Genomic DNA, 22,430 nt, shown 5'->3' on the forward strand with positions numbered 1-22,430 from the left:
GAAATAGTGTTGCCTAAATGTTTCCTACTAATTTAGCACACACGTGAGACTTCGCACCCACTGACTGCTTGTGCACGCCGTCCTAGGTTTTCTGTTTACTGTGAGTACCGTCCCATACCCGTTCTTGCTCATTTCTCAAAGATACCTGAGAAGACATTGTTTTGTTGATTACCTAATTTTTCTCTCGACATTATTTATACACAAAAAGGAATATGTACACCACTCCTGGCGTAGTTGTGCAGTTGTTAAGTGATGCGTCACTGCCCTACGATGGCAGGGGCTGGCACCGATGGTGTTTGTGAGATCCAGGTCGCTGTTACCGAGCAACCTCTCGCGACAAATGTTTAATTTCCCCGACACCTGCCACGGTGGGCACATTGCTCACAATCCAGTGAGCAGGTTGGGATGAGGTCACGATGTCACGATGTCACGTAACCTAGGTGCCACATCTAGGCTGCATCTCTGATTTTTGTGCAATATTCGCTCATCGTCAATGGTGCGGCGCCAACGATTATCGCTGTGTTGTTAAAACGAGATTTATTCGTGCGCGGCATCTAATACGCCTGACCAATCGGGCTTAAGAGCGTCATGGTTGCTTCTATAAAAAGAAAACGTGGTCTAGCTTCTTCTTCAAAGCTGTTGGAAGGCGTTCACTAAATATGATATGATATAGTGAAGCCACATGTAAGGCAATAAACTCCGCAGATACTAGCAATAACAGCATACCGCGTAAGGAAGCAGTGAATAGAGAATTGCTAATCACTAGTAAAATCACTAGTGAATTGATAACGACTAGTAAAAGGAAAAATTTTATTTGGAATATGGCAAAAAAAAGGCATGCTGGCATAATCACATGTCTGAAAGCGAACGATGTCCCAAAGGCTCCACAATTGCTCTTTCAAGTTCTTTCTACTGTGTTTTGACAATTTTGGTGTTGCTGTACTTTGGGTAAAATCCTTCGAACTTTCTTCAAAGGATGCGCTCTACTCTGGTGGCTTCGAGAAACTGAATCTACAAGACCCTTTGAAAGTTGCGGGCTCCGAGTATTAGTCTGTTATTTTGAGAGATCGTATCCCACATGTGAACTTTGCGTCGTCTGTCTACTTGGAATAACTTTTTTGTTCAGTGCCGCAAGAAAATATCTTCAATGGTGAAAGAGAGATGATTGATGATACAGAAAAGGTGCCCCTTTCAGAAGAATCGACTAAGCAACGATAATATTAAGCTATTCGTTACCTCCATACGGTATCACACATTCCTCAAACATTTCAGCCAAATACGGTCTTGAATCTTTTCTGCACCTTGCGAACTTTCCAAACTGCGCCATTTAATCAAAAAAGGGGCCATAAAGCTATTCACTTGTGCAAAAAATGCTCCAACATGAATGTTTTATTCCCGACAGAAACATTTTTAAGGCTTAGTTTAATTGTGCTTGATTTCATGTTGTACAAACAGGTAGGTGCATAACTGATCGTATACGAGAGCGGGCACCTTTCTTAGATATGGCTAGTGGGAAAAAAAAATGCGACCTCACAGCAAGAACTGCAAAAGAAGGTAAAATTATCTGAAGACTGAATTTACAGTGAGCCCTAAGACAGAGGACCTCTGCCGTATCAAAATTGTATTGTCACGAGGTGGTGACAATACAATGAATAAGCAGAGGAGTGTAAACTTCAAACGCTTTATTAGGCGGCCGTACTCCCACAAAGAAACGAACAGCTCAGCGGTGGCGATAGCGAGAAGCGTGCTCGGTGGTCGAGCAATAAAACCATCGGCGCTCTCGTCAGCGCTCAGTTTAAATCCGGCAAGGAACCCTCGAGATAAGGTACCAAAATAGACTAGAACAACCTGGAACAATGCGGACTCAGTTGCGAGTGCTTGTGCTCATTCCAGATGAATCTTATCGCATCTCGCGTCACAAACAAAATGATAAAGGCGTCTGCTAGTAGTTTTAGCATGAAAAAACAAAAAGTACGCAGTTGGTTCTCATATGAAGGGACTCTTCACCACATAAGTATAATGGGATATGTAAATTGGAGTGGCCACTCAAAAAAACCAATAAAATTTATTTTGTTCAATCCGCACAGCCAAAGACACAACAGCCTTAACGCAATATAATGTAAAATATTCGATAGTAAATAAGCATATAGCATGCAAAAGAAAAAAAACAGGCGTGCGTCGATCATCACCGCAATGCCGGCCTTGCGGCGGACCTAATTCAACGGCATTTATTGCAAATGTAAAATGAAAGCATTAGATGTTAATAACATTATTTCTTGACTATTCTTTTATCCACAGCCTCAGCGATGTTCGACAGAACTTATTTCTCACAAAATTTTATGAAAAGAAATAAGCTATTGTGTCGTAGTCCTTCAAAAGGAATCTTTTGAAAGAGCAATTGTCGACGCTCTCGCCATCTTACGCTCGCCGCCGCGTCAATATGTCAGTGCGCCTTTTGTCGTCATACTCCAGAAAAGTACTGTTGCTTTCCACGTGATTGCGTGCTTTTCCATTCACTTCATATAGGAGTGATGTTGGCATTCATAGGTTTTTATATGTTTCTTTCGATTTCATTCGCGTTTGCGTCCTAGTCATGTTTTCACACGTGCACACGTTTTTTTCATGTATAAAATACCCTAGATTGTTTCAACAAATATTCAGTGTTCAGTTACCGCCTTGTGTTGTGCTATGCCTCAGTCCAGTGTCTCTCATGGTTAACTGCCGCTACACTGGACGAGCATCCACGTTGGCGATGGAAACTGAGGCATTGCTTAGGCCGACCGTTGTTTTTGCTGATTGATAAATAACGGTTGCATTTTGTGAAGAGCTGCGATAGAAAACATCACTTGACATTAAGGACGCCAGGAGTCGTAAGCAAAATTGCGTGCTCTGCAAAAGTACGTGCCATTAAACTCATACTGGGGAATGTACTGGTTTAGTAACGTATTGCCCAATTTGTTTTCTTGCACAAACCCACAGGCGACGTCGCAGCGTGTGAGTGCCTGCTTGGCCTAGAGTTCTCGGGCCGCGACGCAAAGGGACGCCGGGTAATGGGCTTGGTACCCTCCGAGGGCATGGCTACAGCTGTGGCTGTGGATTCAGACTGGCTCTGGGAGGTTCCTGACATGTGGAGTCTGGAAGAGGCTTCCACGGTGCCGGTGGCTTACTCTACGGCCTACTACGCGCTCCTGGTACGAGGTAACATGCGACCTGGAGAGTCTCTCCTTGTCCACTCCGGCAGCGGTGGTGTCGGACAAGCGGCCATCTCCATCGCCCTCTCCATGGGGTGCACCGTATTCACCACCGTTGGTTGGTACCGATTCCTGAGCACAGTTCGCTGTTTATTACAGCGGTATGTATATGAGGATTCCTTTCTACTAGACGCTCTTACCATCGCTGTCGTAGGTGCTCGTTACTGAAACCTACTGCCCCCAGTAGACTAATAACGTGATTTCAGCCGTAAAGGCTGGGTAGTAAATATGCTCTCGGTGGAAGTAATTCATGCAGGACGGAATGTGCCATATTAACGGACCGGGGGGGGGGGGGGGGTGGAACAATAATATGTCCTGGGTTTATCTTACCGGGCAGGTTGGCTTTCCCTACCCGAACGAAGGAGTGAGCACCATCAGGGGTACGCCCAGGGTTCACACTGTCCGTGCAAGAGGTTGCCCTTGATTAACTGTGGGGCAGGCTCTGTCCGGAATTTCCCTTTGGTTCACATGGTCCAGGCTTTCCGGCAGGTGAACCTGCCGCATGAGTCGTGGACTAGGTGTTATCTAGAACTTGCCATAAATTTACATGATCCATGCTCGAGGGTCTTCCCCATTTTAACTCAGTCTTCAGGTTTGTATCATCAGGAGAAAAGCGGCATATTGTATTTTGTGCTTTCGGCTCGTAATGTACACAACTAAAACGAGGAACTGTTGAGGGAGCCCTGCCAAAAATGTGCTCTTGGTTTACGTGATGCAGGCAGAGGGGACTGGCCCATACTCATTCTAGAGTTGCCGCTATGGTAAGCTGGATGGTACAACTCTCGGTATGACTCGTTCGTCTAAGCTGGAAGGCAAATGTAGGCCGTTTTCTGGAGGTACTTTTTTTTTGGAGTACTTCCTTGTAGCCGGCTCGTGGTAACTTTTTATGTTCCACGAGAAGCGTAGGACGATTTTAGTATATACTGCCCGCCCAGCATTAGACCACTTGTTAAGAGTGGCCATTTCGCATAGAGACATGGGAGAGCGGCTGCTACGGTCGTTAAACTTGCCCATCGTCCGAAGTTGCGCGCTAACTTTCTTAATTACATACGGTGTTATTTCAATTTGTTTATCGCAATTTTGTGTGCCCATTATCAACTCGTTTCACAAGCCTTTCTGTACATTTACTGTTACGAAAAATTTCCTGTCTTCTTTCAATAGTATTATATAAACTAATGCGGCGCTGTTTACCCCCAGTTATACTCATTCAGCGATGCCAGCATATGGAAAATGAGCTTGCAACCGAGGTCACATTACATGCTTGCTGAACAAAGTTGGCCTCGTTTGAGTTTTGTACATTACGAGTCGAAAGCACAAAATACAACATGCCGCTTTTCTCCTGAGGCTACAAATCTTAAGACTGAGCCTCCAATATTTAAACCTTTTTTGGGGTATACTTGAAATGTGAACTAAGGAAACCTCAAGCCTGCACGCCTGTTCTCTTCACGAAATGTTTCTTGACATTTTATTTTGTGCACGCTTATTCATATGTAGCAGGAAAGATGAATCTCTTCGTGTCTTAGAACCTGTCAGATTAAAGGAATTGGAATACTTTTAAAGAGGAGAGCTGTACCAGTGTCACAATGCGAAAATACCCTCATCTGTCTTTAACCTCGGAGTCTGAAGCCTTCATCTCCCAGAAGCAGCATCCGTCACCCCAATCCCCCACCCAATCTAGGGAGCTGCCTACACACCTACCTCCCCCCGCGCTCACCTTCAACCTTGAGAAGAAGACCAAGCACCTACCTATACACACCGCAATGCCTCCACCCATTATAAGCCCACGCAGCAACGAACGCAAAAAGCGAACGCGAAATCGAGCTCTGAGACGCAGTGGGAAAGGCAGGTGCCCTCAAGAAACACAATTAATCAGGTACCTCCACACCCCATCCCCTTAGCTAGAGGGCTTCCCGACAAGTCATTGGTACCCTCTAACCAGCTCCGCACTCCTTCGTCCTCCAGAAAAATTCTGTCGCGTTTCTGAAGCCTCGGCTTCAGATAAGGAGAAAATATATTGTGGTTTGTTTTATGTGGTGTAACGTTCGAAAGTAACTGAGGCTATGACGGACGCCGTACTACAGGGCTCCGGATAATTTCGCCTACGCGGAACTCTTTAAAGTGCACTAGAATCCCACGGTACACGGGCCTCTAGGATTTCACTTGCATCGAAATGTGGACGTCGCGACCGGGAAAGAACCAATATCTTTCGGGTCAGCAGCCGAGCACCATAACAAGAGAGCCGCCGTGGTGGCTGGCCATTCAATAAAAAAAATTTAATAAAAGTAATCTTCAAGGGTTAATCCAACTGCTATCGCAGAATCGCGGAATTGCCTATCTGTGAGAGTTCACAAATTTCGCATCTGGAGAGAGTAAAAATCAGTTCCCTTTAAATGGTACCTTTCCAGCTGTAGGCCTTGTGCGATTATATTGAATTATTGTCTTATTTACGATGCTGAATAATGTATCCTTTGTACCGACGCCAAATGTGGTGTCCTGAAGACATCCCAGAATGCTCTGCCTCACAGGCAATTCTTCTTATTACTATTTTATGGTTTCAGTAATTCGTAGGTTGGAACGATTTTAGGTTGAATTACCGGTTGGAATTTTTTTCTTCCAGGAGACATTTTGATTTCAGGTTATGCCACTGATGTCAAAAAATTAGCGGGAAAGATGGCTTTTAAATGAACACATGGTGAAGGCAGTGTGCATTAAAAGAACTTCCCACTTACAGGTTTCACAACTAAAAGCTCAGATCTCATGGTAACAGACGAAGTGATATTTCGCAAAATGAAAAATTCGAAGCTCAGAGATTAATGGCTGTGCATCTTAATCAGCGAGAACTGATTAAGAATACCACCAGAAGGTTCTATAGTAGGACACAACTTAAATAAACAGAAGTCGCCAGCGCTGGAAAATGGTCCGCGGCGTACTGAATTACTCCGCTAGTCAGTCACCAAATTAAACAAAATGAGCTTTTTAATCTTTAACTTCATTTAACAGGCGAGGTATCAAAATTCAAGAGGTTATAACTTTTCTCTTCTCATTACCTTCTTGTTTAGGTGACAAGAGAAGTATTAAGAGCGGACTACTTTTATGTCTTGGAGTAATTCTGTGCTGCGGTCCAGAATGTGGGCGGAGCTTCATTGCAGACTTAAGTTGCATCCGAGTTTAGAATGGTAGAAGACCCCGGTAGAAGACCCCGGCTTAGGCCTATTTCCTGCACGCAGACTTCGGAGACAAGTGCTCACAGAGACAACACGGCGTGCTCCCCAAACCCCCGAAATCATAAGCATCAGTAGCGCGCGGTAAAGCTGCCCCAGCAGCTCCGGTTACGGACTCGTTTGGAGCATTCCGTGCCCGTGATGGGATCGCCTGCCCCCGTTCTGACTCACGAAGGCCCACGCAATAAGCGACAACCGAAAGATGTCACCACAGTGCTCCGACTTATTTTTATCGCGGCAAGCGTGCGCCTACAACGCCTGTGAATTTCTGCGAGCGACTTGCGGCGAACGCAATTACCAGGTGCGCTGTCAGGCACCCATATAGGAAAACGGCGGTCAATAGACGGCACTATGCGCGGCGCAACGCACTCGCAGCTGCAGCGTTCCGCTAAATCTTTCCCATGGCCCTGTCTCACTCTCCCCTTCCGAGGTCTCACGCCTGCTGCAGCCAAAAACTTGGCGCATGCGTGGTTTGAGCTTAGCATGGACCTGAAACCAGGCGCCCAGTGAGCCCGCCAGTAGCGCTCGGTGTAACAAATGTATAATAGCTTTCGTTGAAGAAAAAAAGCACCGCTCAAGGGTACGCGCTCTGTGTTCTCAAAAAGCGTCCGCAATTGGCGACATGAGCCATCTTCATTTTTGAATGACACCAAGCATCGATTAGTGCACCATTCGAGGACGTTGAATGTCGCTCCTAATGGTTGTCTTGGTTTTCAACCAGAATATTTTGAAAACTTGATTTTAATGGGTGTACCTAAAATTTACATCTGAGCAGAACACTCTTTAAAAATACTCTCGTATTGGGTCTTTTCCCGATGCCGTAGGCACTGAAGAGAAGCGGGAATATCTCAAGCGTCGATTTCCTCAGCTTGGAGATCGGAACATCGCAAGGTCGAGGGACCTGTCCTTCGAAGATCATGTGCTCCGAGAAACCAACGGCTGGGGTGAGATCGCAATCACAGCTAGATTTTTATACCACAAGCAATGTGCAGGTTAACGGCACACTCGCCTTTTGCGCGTCATTCAGTAAGAGTAAACAAGTTGCATTCCTTTCTTCTTAAAAACACAGCCACCATTTTCTTGGTTCGGTTTCGGATGGCACCCTTTAATATCAGTATGCTTTCTTTCTCGGCTCCTTATTGGAGGAATGTCACCCTTATCAAAATGAAGAAAGTGCCACCAAGCGCCGAAGAGTAGGAATTGGTTAAATTAAACAAATATTGTGGACCCGTTAAAGTGATACGACGTTGAAGGTGGCCACTTTTTAACGTCATTTTGAGGCCACTTGTTAACGTTATTCCGACTTTTAAATTAACAAAAGTCTCCAATAGCTAAACGTGCAAGGCAAGTTCTGGACTCCATTAGTCCAGTGCTTCAAAGTCTTGTGTACAAAAGAGTTTGCATGAAACTATTATGATGAGCGCAGAAGCACGGCTACTTTTCAAAATCCACCGAAATGGGCGGTGGCTGCTTCAATGGAAACTGTGGAAGTTGTTTCCGTGGTTTAATTAATATGACCGCCCAGTGTCGTTGGTCACGCCGTATAGACAGGTCAGACCAAACGTTTTCTTTCTATCTGTCACCCCTGTTTCAATTCCCTCGTATCCCTTCCTTGTGCCGAGTAGAAAATATGGAAGTATGGCTGGATAAACTTTTTCCCTCTCTTGTGTTCTCTCTCTTCAGGCGTGAATCTCGTGCTCAACTCTCTATCCGAAGAGAAGCTCCAAGCCAGCGTGCGCTGCCTTGCGAAGCACGGCCGCTTTCTGGAGATCGGCAAGTTCGACCTCTATGAGGACTCCTCCTTGGGAATGTCCGTGTTCCTCAAGGGCATCTCCTTCCACGGCATCCTCCTTGAAACTCTGCACGGCAACGATTCCTTCACTGCTGAAGACAAATTGCGCGTCCGAGAACTTGTGCGAGACGGCATTGCCTCTGGTGTAGTGCGGCCGCTAGCCATAAAGCGCTACGCAAGGGACCAGGCCGAAGAAGCCTTCCGCTACATGGCCTCTGGAAAGCACATAGGGAAAATTGTGCTCCAGGTAAGTCGTGCTATATGCCGTTTTCGTCACTGAAAATCCGCGTTGCTATTCGGTCTTTTTCACTATTTGCAAAGAAACTTTATATTAGTGCCTTTATAATAGTGCATGGTGTAAAAATCACGGCCAGCGTCCGCAATAACTATGCTGCACTGGAACAGTTCAGTAGAACAGAGTGTTTTCGACGATTTTTGATCTTGGCTTTCACCAAGTGAGCGCCCACGGTAAACTTGGGAATAACCGCTGTCGTTATGCTTTGAGTAATGCTTCGAGATTATTTTGTCTTGATTTCCTTGCAATAAACTCTATCAACAAAGCAGCGGCCAGTGCGCAACAATGCCTAATTTTTAGTGGCGGAAACAAAAAAAAAACAAGATTTAAATATGGGGCATATCGAATGGTGGTTTTGAGATTATTGGCTGAAAGTTGGCTGAAAGTGCGAATTGTTTGCGATCAGTTTCAGAATAGGAATGCGTGTACATGTTTGGGTCAAGGAATTACACAATAACATAATTAATGTGCAGTGAAATGCACCTGGATGCGGCGACAGCGCTGCGATGCACATTCGGGCGATACACATACGATACACATTCGGGCGACCCTTCTTTCCAGTCTGGAACGTGTCCCTCGCCGTTTTCTCAACGCCGGCGGCATTCCCCCCCCCCCCCCCCCCTTCCCTCGCATTTTCCCACTGGCTTAGGCCTTTTCCCTCCTGGCCGGCGCCGCTGTCCCTCTTGCGGGGTGTGCTTAGCCAGTTGAATGCTTGTTCGCGTGAGAACAAAGATGACGGCCCGACTGTTACCTTTCAGAGCCTAATGACCCTTGGTCCCGGACACTCGATGATTCCTAGCTCCATACAGTCTCTTGTTCGAGCACCTCCGGAGTCTCACAAAGGGAAGATGTCGCCGGAGAGAGCGGCCCTCCGTACACGCGCAGCGCACTCTCACATTATATTGTGAACTGTGCTTACTCGGTCACATTATCCTCGAAAATAGTGACGTTCATTTCGCCCAGGTTCGGCCAGAAGAGAGCCGGCGAAAGACATGCCCGACCCCACCAGTAACTGTGGAGGCCGTAGTGCGCACCTGCTTCTACGAAGACAAGTCGTACATCATCGCTGGAGGACTGGGAGGCTTCGGTCTGGAGCTCGCCGACTGGATGTTGAGCCGTGGCTGCCGAAAGCTCCTTCTCAGCTCCCGATCGGGAGTACGGACGGCATACCAACACCTGTGTCTTCGTCGGTGGCAACACGCTGGGGCCAACGTGGTGGCGACCAGTGCGGACGTCTCCACAGAAGAAGGTGCTCGTCAGATCATCGAAGAAGCGGCCGTTATGGGACCCATTGGCGGAATCTTCAACCTCGCTATGGCAAGTCAACAAATTCCCTTCACATTGTGCTTTTTGCTATGTAGACGACGCGTAGGGACAGGAGTCAACACTCTTACTTTGCAATGGGAGACTTGCATGGAGCTCGTCACCTCTATCTGCTGTTTTTATTTATTGCAAGTACTGCTCACTTCAAAACGTTTAGGGCTACCATGAAATCTCACCTCGAAGGAAGCTATGTATTTGATGAGTTTGCATCTACTTATCCGTGTTTGTGTCATAAATCGTCCCAGAAACTTAATAATTTTTGGAATTCTTCGGTTTTATGGGGTTTATCATCCCAAAGCGACTCAGGCTATGAGGAACGCCGTAGTGAAGAGCTCCGGAAATTTCGACCACCTGGGGTTCTTGAACGTGCACTGACATCGCAGAGTACACGAGTCTTTAGAATTGAGCCTCCATCGAAATTGGACCACCCCGACCGGGATCGGACCCGCGTCTTTTGGGTCAGCAGCCGGATGCCATAATTGAGCCACATTTTCATTTTTCACTTTGCGATGCTTAGGGGCTCGATAGGTGTTCAAGTCGAACATGCTGTCGGGCTAGTCAATAAATTACTGCTGTCGCGGTAAAGTTGCGCGAAAAAAAAAAAAGCACCTTCACTCACGAGACAGGGTACCGGACGAGAGCAAATTTCTGTAGCGCGTCTCGTGTGTGTTTTGTAGCGATAGCTACATTACGGTAGAATTTCGAGTCTTCAGCGTGGCGGCGCCGCCACGCTGTCACGTGGTTGGTCACGTGGTGTAGAGCAGCTGCCGGCGGCGTGGCGCCGTGGCTAATCACGTGGTTCGTCACGTGGTTGGTCACGTGACCAAGTTCCACTCTCCCAGCTGTAGCTATCGCGTCACTCCAGGTTTAACCAGAGCTAAATGACCACCAATTTTTTTTCCTTACCTCGAATGCTCCTTGCAAGATTTAAATTGAGCGCAGCCAAGAACTGCAACCCTACTGTTCGGTGACCGCCTAGCCCGCTTGTTGCTACGCCTTCACCGAATCATTCAGCTCAGTGGGCACAGGTCTGCCCCTATAAACAGCTTCGTTTGAAAGCCTTTTTGCTGTCCTCCTGCTCTCCGGACTGCCGTCGCCACTACGCGACAATATGAACCTGTCTAATTGCATTGCGGATCACTTGCTCGTAACGCGTGTGAGTTCTTGTTTGTCTTAACGGTAATTTTAACTACTCAGGAAACACGGACACTTACAGACAAGGGTATTCTGCTCGTTAAATATCTCATAATTTATCACTTCATGTCATATTGCTCTTCGTGATCACATGACAAAACAGCGCACACGCCTGATTTCCATATTTCTGGAGGCCATAGAAAAAAGAATGGTTTGTACCGATTAACCACACTTCCTGCGTTATTTTATAATGTTCGGTGCCTCGTAGCACGCGATGTCAGCCGCAGAAGCTACAACCCTTTGTCTAAATTTTATTTGATTGTGTTTGTTTAGGGATCATCTCTGAAGCGAACACTGAGGCGTTCAGCGTGGAGCTGTTCTTGGCTCTTTCCCATTGCGCTGATCGTTTACTTGCGATTTACTTGCAATTAATGACAGAACTGATAGAAATCTGCTCACTGTGTGAGCAAATTTTGCTTCGCTTGCCCTCATTGCGCATCTAAGAGGTTTCTTTACATGTTCATGCTTGTTTTACATTTTCATTGTTATTTGCACTGCTCCCTCCCCCAGTCCCCTCGTACACACACACATGTGATTCACAATGAACTAATCACGCGCGCATCCTGTCCATATTTATTATTGTGTAAACAGTTTTTGTGTACATTACCCCTCTCCCCTATCCTCTCTTCCGGTCTCCTCACCTCTTTCATTTCATTTCTCAATTCCGCGTGCTGTCCTTTATTTCCGCTGCCCCAGCTCAGGCGCTCCATAATCGATGGCAGATGCCGGGTCTAGCAAAAATCTTTTCCTTCCTTTTGATTATTATTTTAATAAACCACTTCTATTACTACTACTACTATACACACATAAAAATGGAAACTAAAATGCGTAGAATATGATTTCGCCATAAATGTCCAGCCCCGCCGCGGTGGCTCAGTGGTTAGGGCGCTCGACTACTGATCCGAAGTTCCCGGGTTCGAACCCGACCGTGGCGGCTGCGTTTTTATGGAGGAAAAACGCTAAGGCGCCCGTGTGCTGTGCGATGTCAGTGCACGTTAAAGATCCCCAGGTGGTCGAAATTATTCCGGAGCCCTCCACTAGGGCACCTCTCTCTTCCTTTCTTCTTTCACTCCCTCCTTTACCCTTCCCTTACGGCGCGGTTCAGGTGTCCAACGATATATGAGACAGATACTGCGCCATTTCCTTTCCCCCCAAAACCAATTATTATTATTATTATTATAAATGTCCACACTGCATCTCTTTACAGGTTGAGTTGAGTTGAGGTGTTGAATGCTACAGGTGGGGTTAGCCTTGCTTTATCTGCCGGCAATTGCTCCACCGTAGCGTCCCTTCTTTGTTAATAAAGTCCTAAAGCCTGTCGCATCAACCCCGCTATGCGCACAGTCTCTTATAATAGCACACATTCTTTCCCGCAGTCACCATCTATTCCACACAATCACTCCACACAGTCCACATCACAGTCCACTCCAGAAGTCACCATCTATGCACATATTCAGTCACATTAGAACATAGGCCATTGCAGTGCCACAATCCATACACACATTCACTCACAGTATAATGTAGTCCACTCCGGAAGACGCCATCTACGCACACATTCAATCACAGTAGGCCATAGTCCGTTCCTGTTGCCTTTACAGGTTCTCAGTGACGCCCTTTTAGAAAACCAGACGGCCGAGTCCTTCGAACATGTGTGCAAACCGAAGGCTGCCGGCAGCCAGCTATTGGACGAGCTTTCGCGCAGTCTCTGCCCCGACCTCGACCACTTCGTCGTCTTCTCTTCCGTGGCCTGCGGTCGGGGCAACGTCGGACAGAGCAACTACGCCTACGCCAACTCAGCCATGGAGCGAATCTGCGAACGGCGTGCCGCCGATGGCCTCCCCGGTGAGCTGCCCCTCTCGAGAGGGTCTCGCCAAAACGGGGCGATTGCTTTGGCCCCAAACACGAGCAGTGGACGTGCATTGGTTACGCAACAGGTTGGCGTAGCGTTCAGGCCTGCTACCTTGAAAGGGTAGAGTAATTATCTCGACCTGCACACTGTCCACAAATATCTATTCGGCATCACTTAAGTCAGAACGGCGAAAACATTTAGTTGAAATGATTGACTTCCTTTGATAAGAACTTCCATTATCCTTCGCTGACTCCTCATGCGCTTCGTTTGGAGTAATAAAGCCGAGCACTGCGGTTAACAAACAGTGGTTCAGTGGCACTGGTATTCACAGATTATCTTGCCTCTCACTTCGCACCACAGCGTTCTTCATGAAAAATATATTTGGGGGCTACAGGTGCAAGCACGGAAATAAGTTCGTCACTTCGTTCATCAATGTGCTGGTGCAATTCTGCTCCTTATGCACTTTCAACGAGACCGTGCAGAACCTAAATCTTGTCAGCTTCTATTACTTTAGAGAAAGATAATCAAGCTATAAAAATTCTTGAGCTTTAAGAGGACAGGCAATTCAAATAGAAAAGAACGGAGGAATTTATTAGGCGAGATTTAATTGGATATTCCAAGATTTTTAGAGACTTCTTAAGCCTCTCTTATTTTCATAGTGCTATTCTGACGCCAGCAACACACTTCAAAAAGAGCACTTCAAAAAGAGAAACTTAGTTCCACGGCGTGAGAAAGAGAACAATTGAGGATGCATTTGAAAGCAAAACATAATAAAAAAAAACAAGAAGAGAGTTGCGTCTATATTTCAAACGACAGAAAATCTTAAAAATTGTCAGTCATACGAAAGTCCTGTTTCTGCTCGTTTAGAGTGCCTAAAATTAAAGAGAAATGTGGCAAAACTCATGAAAAAAACGCAAAAGAACGGCTGCTCTCCCGTGCGGTGATGTAGGGGCATTCTCATATTGAGCTACAATTTTGCTCGGACAGAAACACATTTCTGAGCCAAGCATTTACCTAGAGCATGTTTTGTCCTTCAAGGGTTGGCGATTCAGTGGGGTCCGATCGCCGAAGTAGGCGTGCTGCATCGGAGAAAGGGCGCCGACTCTGAAGTCGCCGGCTGTGCGCCACAGGTGATCAGCTCCTGCATGAACGTGCTGGACCAATTCCTGAGCCTGAAGCAGCCCGTCCTGTCATGCCTTGTGAAGGCCGACCATTCAACTAAGTCTGAAGAGGAAACGACAAACACAAGAGATCTTGCGAAGACAGTCGCGAGGATCTTTGGTAAGCGGCTACGTGCACATTTTAAAACTGACAACTTTCGTGCTTCTTGAGTAAGAAGGCGTACCAGGTAGGCTTCAGTTAAGCCGTGAAACCGTGTGTGCTGCTTAGACTTTTGGACGTAAACACGCCAAAGCTTTTTTGCAACTTCCACACAAATCAATTCCCACACATCGCCAGCGAAATGCACTGGTTCTAACAAGGCTGTCTTTTTCGTCCCATTTTCATTCCTCTATTCATCTTCTTATTTTCTCAAGCTCATCAGAGTAGCATGAACAACCAATTCTCTAATCAGGGAGACAATACAATCGATGTTCGTTCAGCAATGACCGTTCTTAGATACTAATCTTGCGCTAAGCTCTGCACTTAGGTCACATAAACTTGTCCTGAATTTCTGACAATGGACAGAAAAAACGTGGTCATTGAAGTCGATGGAAAAAAATTGACACTCGGTCATAAAATGCCACACGACAAATCTGCGATAGGAGGGTGGCGACAACCAGTCAACGATTTCATTGGAAGTGATGCAAAAAAACCAAATCGCGTTCTGTCGCCTACGGGCCCCTTCCTCGCACTCCTCCTGCGTAACTCTGGGAGCAACCGCTAGTTAAGGTCCGCCCCGCCAGGTGCACTGATGTAGTGGGTGCACAGACGCTTTAAGTCAGTGATTTTGGCGAAATGGGGCGGCATGCTGACACAATAATACTGTAAAAAACCTGCCTTGTATTGCCACAATGACCAAATGCTATCTTACGGCCAGCGCGCACACATTCCGACTTCACATTCGGCTCACCCTATAAATAAAGCGTGGGATGTTCATCGACGCTGATCACTTGTCATTCAACACCTATCGCAATCAGTTAGCATTCTACGAAAGCAGAAAAATGAGGTTAATTGCCAGTCGGCGCATTTTAGACATCTACAAAGCCAACTTATATAATACCCATTCCTTTACCAGCTGAAGCGATCATTACAGGGAGGAGTCCCCATTCGTGATAAAGTATAGAGGTATTTCTGTGGTCTCTGAAAATTGCCACTTGGAGGCCACGAATAGGTTGTGGTATATTATACTGAAAGTCATCATCAGAATCATAATCACCTTGACTACACCCACTGCAGGGCAAAGGCCTCTCCCATGCCTCTCCAATTAAACCCGTCCTTTGCGAAATAGTGAACATACTCCTCCATTTCTCGTTCATTAGATTCGGAAAGAGTCCGAAAAAGAGCCGTAAAACTACCTTGACTTGTTCCCTCCTTCCCGTACAAATAAAGATCGACACTGCCGAGGCATACTGGACAGCCCAAAGAGCAGGCACCACAAAAGAAGAGGAGAAAAAATTACACCTGTAGCCTAAACAAGTTCCAATTTTACAGGCACGTCAGCACTCGTGCAAGACACAGTGTAACGCTTCTGTAATGTGCAGAGAGGGAACAACCCGTTACTGCAGCGTGCACTGATTTGACTCTAAGTGACAATGAATCAGACAAAAATAGAACAAATCATTACACAATGTCACAGATTCTGGTATTCAGATCTCCGGAAGTGAAAATATCTAGCGGCCGCCTAGACAATTCTCAGCTTGGATTAGTGACAGCAATGGGATCTCGCCGGGCTCCCGAAGCACGATCTATCACGGCTAGACATGCTGTACACAAAGAATCAAAATTCATTAGTCGCGAGGTTTCACGTTTTGCGGTTCTCTATGAGTGGTCAATTGGGGTCATGTGGCCTCGATGAAGTCATCAGAAAACTGACCAAGCAGGAGATTTCGTTAAGCAGAAGCTGGAAATTTTCTGTGAGACGACAGAATAATTGCAATTGCATTAAACCGAGCCTAGAATGATTCCTTCCCGCAAGCCTGACCCCTGACAGAACAAGGTTATGTCACACGAGCGACTGTTGGTGCAAAAAAAGTATTGTTGCCAACTGAAATAAACTTTTTCCATCTGATGCCACATGCTCCATCGCAAAGGGTTTTTTGAATGAACTGCCACTTCTAGCTAGTTTCGTGCTGGCTTTGATATGTGGGGGCGCGTGGACTTGAGGAATACAAAAAGTTCTATTTACTGAGCCGTTGGGCATGGTGGTATATATTTTTGCTGTGAAGTAGAACACGATTGACTCAGCGTTTTTCCACAGTGGATTAACAAAACGAAACATGATACCTTTGAGGACCTGTTAACACCATTTTATGCTCTGGAAGGTAATCCTCTGGCCCCTTTGCATTTCCTTCTGCGATCTTCATACATTTTCTGGAAAAATTGTTTGATAACAAAGCAAAGCGAAACCATGCAGCTTCTTTTGGATTTGGAATGGTAGGAAATTTCTAAAAATAATCTAAAAGAACGCATCCCGGCCGGTTGAACTTTTGCAAAACGGGCTTAAAGCAAAAAAAAAAAGAAAAGGTAGCCCGAAAAAGCAATTTTGCAAAAGAGAAAATAAAAATTGAAAATATATATAAAAAAATGCTAAGCTTGCGTACAGAGATTTCTTGCCAAACTGATCAATTGCACTCATTTTGTTATTTAATAAGATAATGCAGACCGCGGGCTTAGGATTTTTTGTTGGGTTATCTTATCGAGGTTTTTAAAATATTCATAAGGTGTGCTGAAGCTGAATACGTTCTCCCCTACTCAACCCCCCCCCCTCCTTCGTGCCCTGGTTACGTTTGTAGGTGTTGGTATTGACTGGTGTGTATTCTAGAATGAATATGAGAGCTCAGGTATTTTTTCCTGGGTTTATGGATTGCGATATTTATACCTCAGGTTAATGTTGGTCACCGTTCGTTTATGGTAATATTTACGTGTGTTTATTTATCTTATTTTGTTGTTTTATTTATTTGAAGTATCCTCAGGGTATAAAAACATTATAGAGGGGAGGGGTGAGAAAAAGTCAAAGGCACAGAGTAATAACACCACACAAACAACGTAATACCACAATACCAGAAAGTGCGATTGACAATAACAGCAAAGAACAAAAAAAGAAAAAAAGAAAAAGACAACATGCAGTATGAACCTCAAGAGGAATCATTTTGCGTGGTGGTTAGTATAGTCTAAGGATGTTGCACCTTGGGCTGTGGTAGCGTCGCGAATTACAGCATCTTGAATTGTGACCCTCGACAGGCGGAAAGGAGCCGTCTGCCTTCAAGCCGAACGTGAGCCTTGGAGAACTGGGCATGGACTCACTGATGGCCATCGAAGTGAAGCAGACCTTGGAACGAGACTACGACATCGCCCTGTCTGTGTCGGAGATCCGGCAGCTTACCTTCGACCAGCTGCGAGAGATTGGTGGCGGCAGCGGCGAGAGTGTAGCACCCACTGACGTCAAACCCGCTTAGAAGGAGAAAGTCTCACGACTGACACGCTTAGAGAGCCACATCTAAAGGACGCGAAGACAGGTTTGAACTTTGAAATATATAGACTTTTTTTTTCAACACAGAGCAGAAAAGTTTATTTTTTTTTATTTCCAAGCAGGTCTACAAGAACTGCAGGAGAGACACTAGAAGTAGGACACTTGGCGATTTCTCTGTGCCTTTCTTGTCCAGCGTGGTGCAGGGATACACCATTACTATCACAGGGACTTAAAAGTGCCGTCAAGGAAATATTTCAATGCGCTAAAGAACATTAAACTGTTTATAATTTGAAAATTTTTTTATGCAATATACATACCAGCCCCCCCCCCCCCCCCCCCCCCCTGCGCAAGGAAATAATTTCCTGCACAAAGCCGGCAGGATCTGCATGTGCAATCGGAGCATAAAATCAATGTGCATGTACTGCGTAAGTATCACAAGCATTGTAATAAAGTAGGCGACGCGAACTTTAAGCCACGTCCTGAGATACTTAAAAAAAAGAAATTTACAGACTGTCTTTTCGGTCTTTTCGTTGAGAGTGGATGCAAGCATGAAATGTTATGAAGAAAAGGTATAACGCGTTTTAAGAGAGCTCACAGATGCTGATAGCCACGCTCAAGCCTTGGAGAGCGGCCCACATCAACCGCTTTTCATTCCTACGCTCTCGTTGGCGAGCAACAGCGCGTTCAGCTTTCTTTGCTGCTTTTTGTTGCAAAAGCATTACTAGCCTGATTACGAGAAAAGCCGGCGGTGTGCGTGTGCACTCGCAGGCGGTAGAAAAAAATCCCAGCGATGGCAAGAAAAATAGGGTGATGTCATCAAGCGGCCGTATGACGCACACAGCAAACACAGCACCGCCATTTCAGGCACTCCTATACAGAAAAAAGGTTGGTACCCTGCGAATGAGACACGAAACGAGAAAAGGAACAAAAACGACAACACAGGTGCAGACTTCCAACTGTTTATTGGAGACCGAAATGCATACGCTATATAAGGCATGAACCTAGACGCACAACCATCGCTGTCATTCACAAAAGACCTGATTAAAATCTAGGCAACATTAATCACATTTTACGTTGCACAAGGACCGATAAATCACACAGCACTCGGTTTATCGGTCCTTCTGCAACGTAAAATGTGATCAATGTTGTCTAGATCTTAATCAGGTCTTTCATTGTCCATATCGCTCATTGTATTTGTAATATTTTGAGAGAAAGAAATCATGTGAGCACTTTGTTCTCCTTTCCTTTTCTTATTTTTGTGTTTTTTCGCAGCTATTTTTCACAGACCGGAACATCAGCCCAAAAAATGACGAATCTAACCGTTTCCAGTAGATTGCGCCGGGTCCCAGATTATTGAGATAGTGCCACCAGTTATTGCAGCCTCAGTGACGTTTCTTGAGGCTTCTAACGCAACACGCCATATCGCTAATGTACGGTGAAAAAGGTGCCCCGATTACTGCCTTTGGAGAAGAGATAATTACACAGGAACTGAAAATACAGAAGGTGTTTCTGAAGCGATTCCTGCAAGAGCGCTTGCTTAGCACTACTGTTCTCTTGGAGTTCTGCTATCATTTGCATGCCTCAATTCTTGCTCAGGTACCCTCGGGTTGGTGACGACCCACTCGCTTACAAAACAAAATATAGCCAGCGGCTGACACATTCAGTACGAATGAAAAAGACTGAAACTTTACCTCTTAATTTTATCCGACGACACGCGCCGGTCTTCAACACAGCGGAAACCGCGTGCTTTCGCCCCTTTTGCAGTTACGCGCGCACTGTTCTCTCTCTGACGTATGTAGAGCTCTCACCCTCTATTCCTCTTTGCTTCTCGCCACCTGTCCGCACTTTGATCGCATTTAGGGAGTGCTGTACCGCGGGTCACATGAGCAGCGTTTAAATGCACAAACCTTCCATCCGACGCAGCTGTAGTGTTTCCGTGCCTTGCGCACATCCTACCCGTATCCTGTTAGGTTGTTTCGGTGGCATAAAACTGAATTGTTGTTTTCACTCCACGCGCTGAAAAGGTTGGTAGTGGCGGCGCTAATAACAAGAAAAAAAAACGAGAATGTACAAGCATTGATACGTCATCTCAGGACGATAAACACTCTTCATGTTGTATGCGACTCTTTTGGATAAATAACCGAATCAGCAATAAACGTTTGTGAGCATAAATTTCTTCGTTCCTTAAAATGAAAACTTAGAAGGCTTAAAGTTTCCAGTTGTTAAGGTGCAGGGAGATCAGCCTCAGCTAGGGTTACTGCCGGCTGTTTATCTTGTTTGGCAATCAGGACTGTGTACCCATGTGTCTACTTTTTTCAGAATGTTCCCTATTGTCAGTATGGTTAAACAAGGTACTTAGTTCTTTCAGAAACAAATCAGGGAGATTTTTGTCTAGACGGCATTTCATTCCACCTCCTCTTGGTACAGTGCTGGCTGTTATGTTCTGCAGTGCTGCGTGGCAGTCTTCTACCGTAATGTCATCACTGAGATGTGCGTTTTCCTATTAGGGTATACTTTGTAGCTTAGTCTTGATGCGGTGTTTATATATATATAAGCTGTTCAGAGTTGCAAATACTGCCAGGAAAATGACAGGGGAAGAAGGTGGAACAGTTATGCGGGGCTTACCACGGGTTGAAGAAATGCTAGTGTGCTGGAGAACAACAACGCGAACAATAACAAGGACAGAAAAGTTTAAAACATCGGTGGCCTTCAGCTTTCTCCTGTTTCAAGCACTGGTTATGAGAAAACTGATAGGATTGTGCTGGTGCCTCAAAAACCACTTCTCTGATAACCTAGTACCCACCGCGGTGGCTCAGTGGTTACAGCGTTCGGCTACTGATCCGGAGTACACGGATTCGAACCCGAGCGCGGCGGCCGCATTTCGATGGAGGCGAAACGCAAAGGCGCCCGTGTGCTGTGCAATGTCAGTGCACGTCAAAGATCCCCAGGTGGTCGAAATTAATCCGCAACCCTCCACTATGGCACCTCTTTCTTCCTTTCTTCTTTCACTCTCTCCTTCCTCCTTTCCCTTACGGCGCGGTTCAAGTGTCCGCCGATACGTGAGACAGACAATGCGCCATTTCATTTCCCCTGAAAGCAACTTTCAATTTTTTTCAATTTTCTAATAACCTGCCGCATTGTAAAACATCAGAGAAAGCAGTCTATGTGGACCTAAGGACGGCGGGACAGCTGGCGCGAAGCGCGCTGTCGATAAAATTCCATAAAGAGGAGTAATAACAAGAAAAATGATGTAGCAGTGGTTGTTGGGTTAACGCCCCGAAGCTGCATGTGTGCCGTGCAAAACGCCGTAATGAGGGCCCTGGTAAAGTTCGACCAGCCGAGATTCTTTACGGTAAATGACGCCTGAAAGAGCGCAGTCATTCCTGCATCTCGCCCTCGTCAAAATGCTACGGCATGGTCAGGATTGTACACCGTGACCCAAAGCTCACAAGCGCAGCTTGCACCACAGTCACTGAGCCATACTGCGTAGTATTAGGATGAACGTTCCGATGCGCATCGGCAGCTGCGAACTAATTACACAGCCTAACTGATGCGCTGAGAAATTTGCAGGTGTGCTGAGGAGTTTGCGTTGCTTTGGCGATCTTTATATGGGTCTAGCAAGGAGATAGGCCTCTTTTCACAGGTTGGTTCATCGCTTTTAGTGCAGCATCTGAAAAACTGAGCTATGCACCTGTGGAATTCATCAACACTTGTGGCTCATCTACGGGAATAAAATGCGCTTTCAACGACCTCAGCGTGGTGTGCGTCAGTGAAACATCAGGGACACTTGTTGATAGACGACCTCCGTCTCTGCAGATATACTGCGCAGTGCTTTATTTGCTCCACCAGCGACGGAAAGCTGTTTATTGTGCAGCTGAACCGTCACCTACTCATGGATGGGTTCCCGCATCCGGTCTAGCATGTACCGCACGCAGATTCGCAAGTCTAGCATGTACCGCACGCCAAGCTATCAGCGCTCGCGTTCGCATCTGCAGCACAGAAGGCACGATAAACGAGCTGAGTGGGCAGTTCGGCAGCTGTGCATCCAAAGCCCAAGTCTAACTAACCAGCATAGTCAGTTTTCCGACTGAGTCACCTAATGTACACAGCCTCGGCGACGGAACTCTGTTCATCCTACTCTTGGACAATCACCACTTGATTGTCTAGTGCACCACTTCTGACCGGTATTCAAGGTATTTGTGAAATATTACCATAACTTTCATCAAAAAATATCAATGCAAAATTATAGCGGTACTTTAGACAATAAAAACTTGGGGGACGTATTGAAAGCTGTGCATGTCCTTTTAGTTAGTACTTCATTCGCAGTAGCAGCGTTTAATAAGAAATTAATGTGCAGTAGATTCAGTCGCAAAACGTCGTAAGGAAATGTCACGTCAGCAATATGCCTTCCGCGCCCGTAGAATCTAATGATCTTTTGGGAATTCGCGATTATTTCCTCTTCCAGACGCCCCTATGGGGATTTTAGCCTTTCCTGTGGGCGTTGAGCTTCCAGTACACATATGCTTTCCGCACTCTAAGTTAAAGTAACCTCTATCGACTTGTTATGGAGCGGTGTTGGCGGGCACTTTTGCAAGCAAAGGCATCGTGGAGTAAGCGGTGAGCACAAGAGAACTGCAACAAGGATAAAAATCTTTCCTGTATTTGCGTCAGTATCACACGCACAAGAAAAAATCGCGATAGGATCAGAATGTTATTTAAAACCTCAAAATACGTTCCGACATTCCGGATTTCCCCGAGGAATGAATCGCAGACCTCGATGGGGCCACCACGGTGTTCAAGCTGGCTCTCAAAAATATAGAAGAATGAAAAAAAGAGAATTTTTTTTTCTTGAAAGGCAGCTACTTCCATACGATT

The 22,430-nt window shown here is 45.9% G+C and overlaps 2 protein-coding genes across 2 annotated transcripts in view; both read left to right on the plus strand.

Moving 5' to 3' along the window:
* Positions 1-17,846, plus strand: part of LOC144100923 (fatty acid synthase-like) — a 57,666-nt gene extending 39,820 nt beyond the window's left edge. Inside the window, exons 18-24 of the mRNA XM_077633846.1 lie at positions 2,980-3,309; positions 7,297-7,416; positions 8,156-8,511; positions 9,523-9,876; positions 12,675-12,918; positions 13,964-14,206; positions 17,327-17,846. Of these exons, the coding sequence (XP_077489972.1) occupies positions 2,980-3,309; positions 7,297-7,416; positions 8,156-8,511; positions 9,523-9,876; positions 12,675-12,918; positions 13,964-14,206; positions 17,327-17,541 (1,862 nt within the window). The 3' untranslated portion in view covers positions 17,542-17,846. The remainder of the gene's footprint in view (positions 1-2,979; positions 3,310-7,296; positions 7,417-8,155; positions 8,512-9,522; positions 9,877-12,674; positions 12,919-13,963; positions 14,207-17,326) is intronic.
* A 3,590-nt stretch (positions 17,847-21,436) lies between these two features.
* Positions 21,437-22,430, plus strand: part of LOC144100924 (fatty acid synthase-like) — a 46,622-nt gene continuing 45,628 nt past the window's right edge. The window contains exon 1 of the mRNA XM_077633847.1: positions 21,437-21,748. The gene's annotated coding sequence lies outside the window, so the exon portion shown is untranslated. The remainder of the gene's footprint in view (positions 21,749-22,430) is intronic.

Source organism: Amblyomma americanum, chromosome 8 (assembly GCF_052857255.1).
Source record: "Amblyomma americanum isolate KBUSLIRL-KWMA chromosome 8, ASM5285725v1, whole genome shotgun sequence".
Taxonomy (NCBI): domain Eukaryota; kingdom Metazoa; phylum Arthropoda; class Arachnida; order Ixodida; family Ixodidae; genus Amblyomma; species Amblyomma americanum.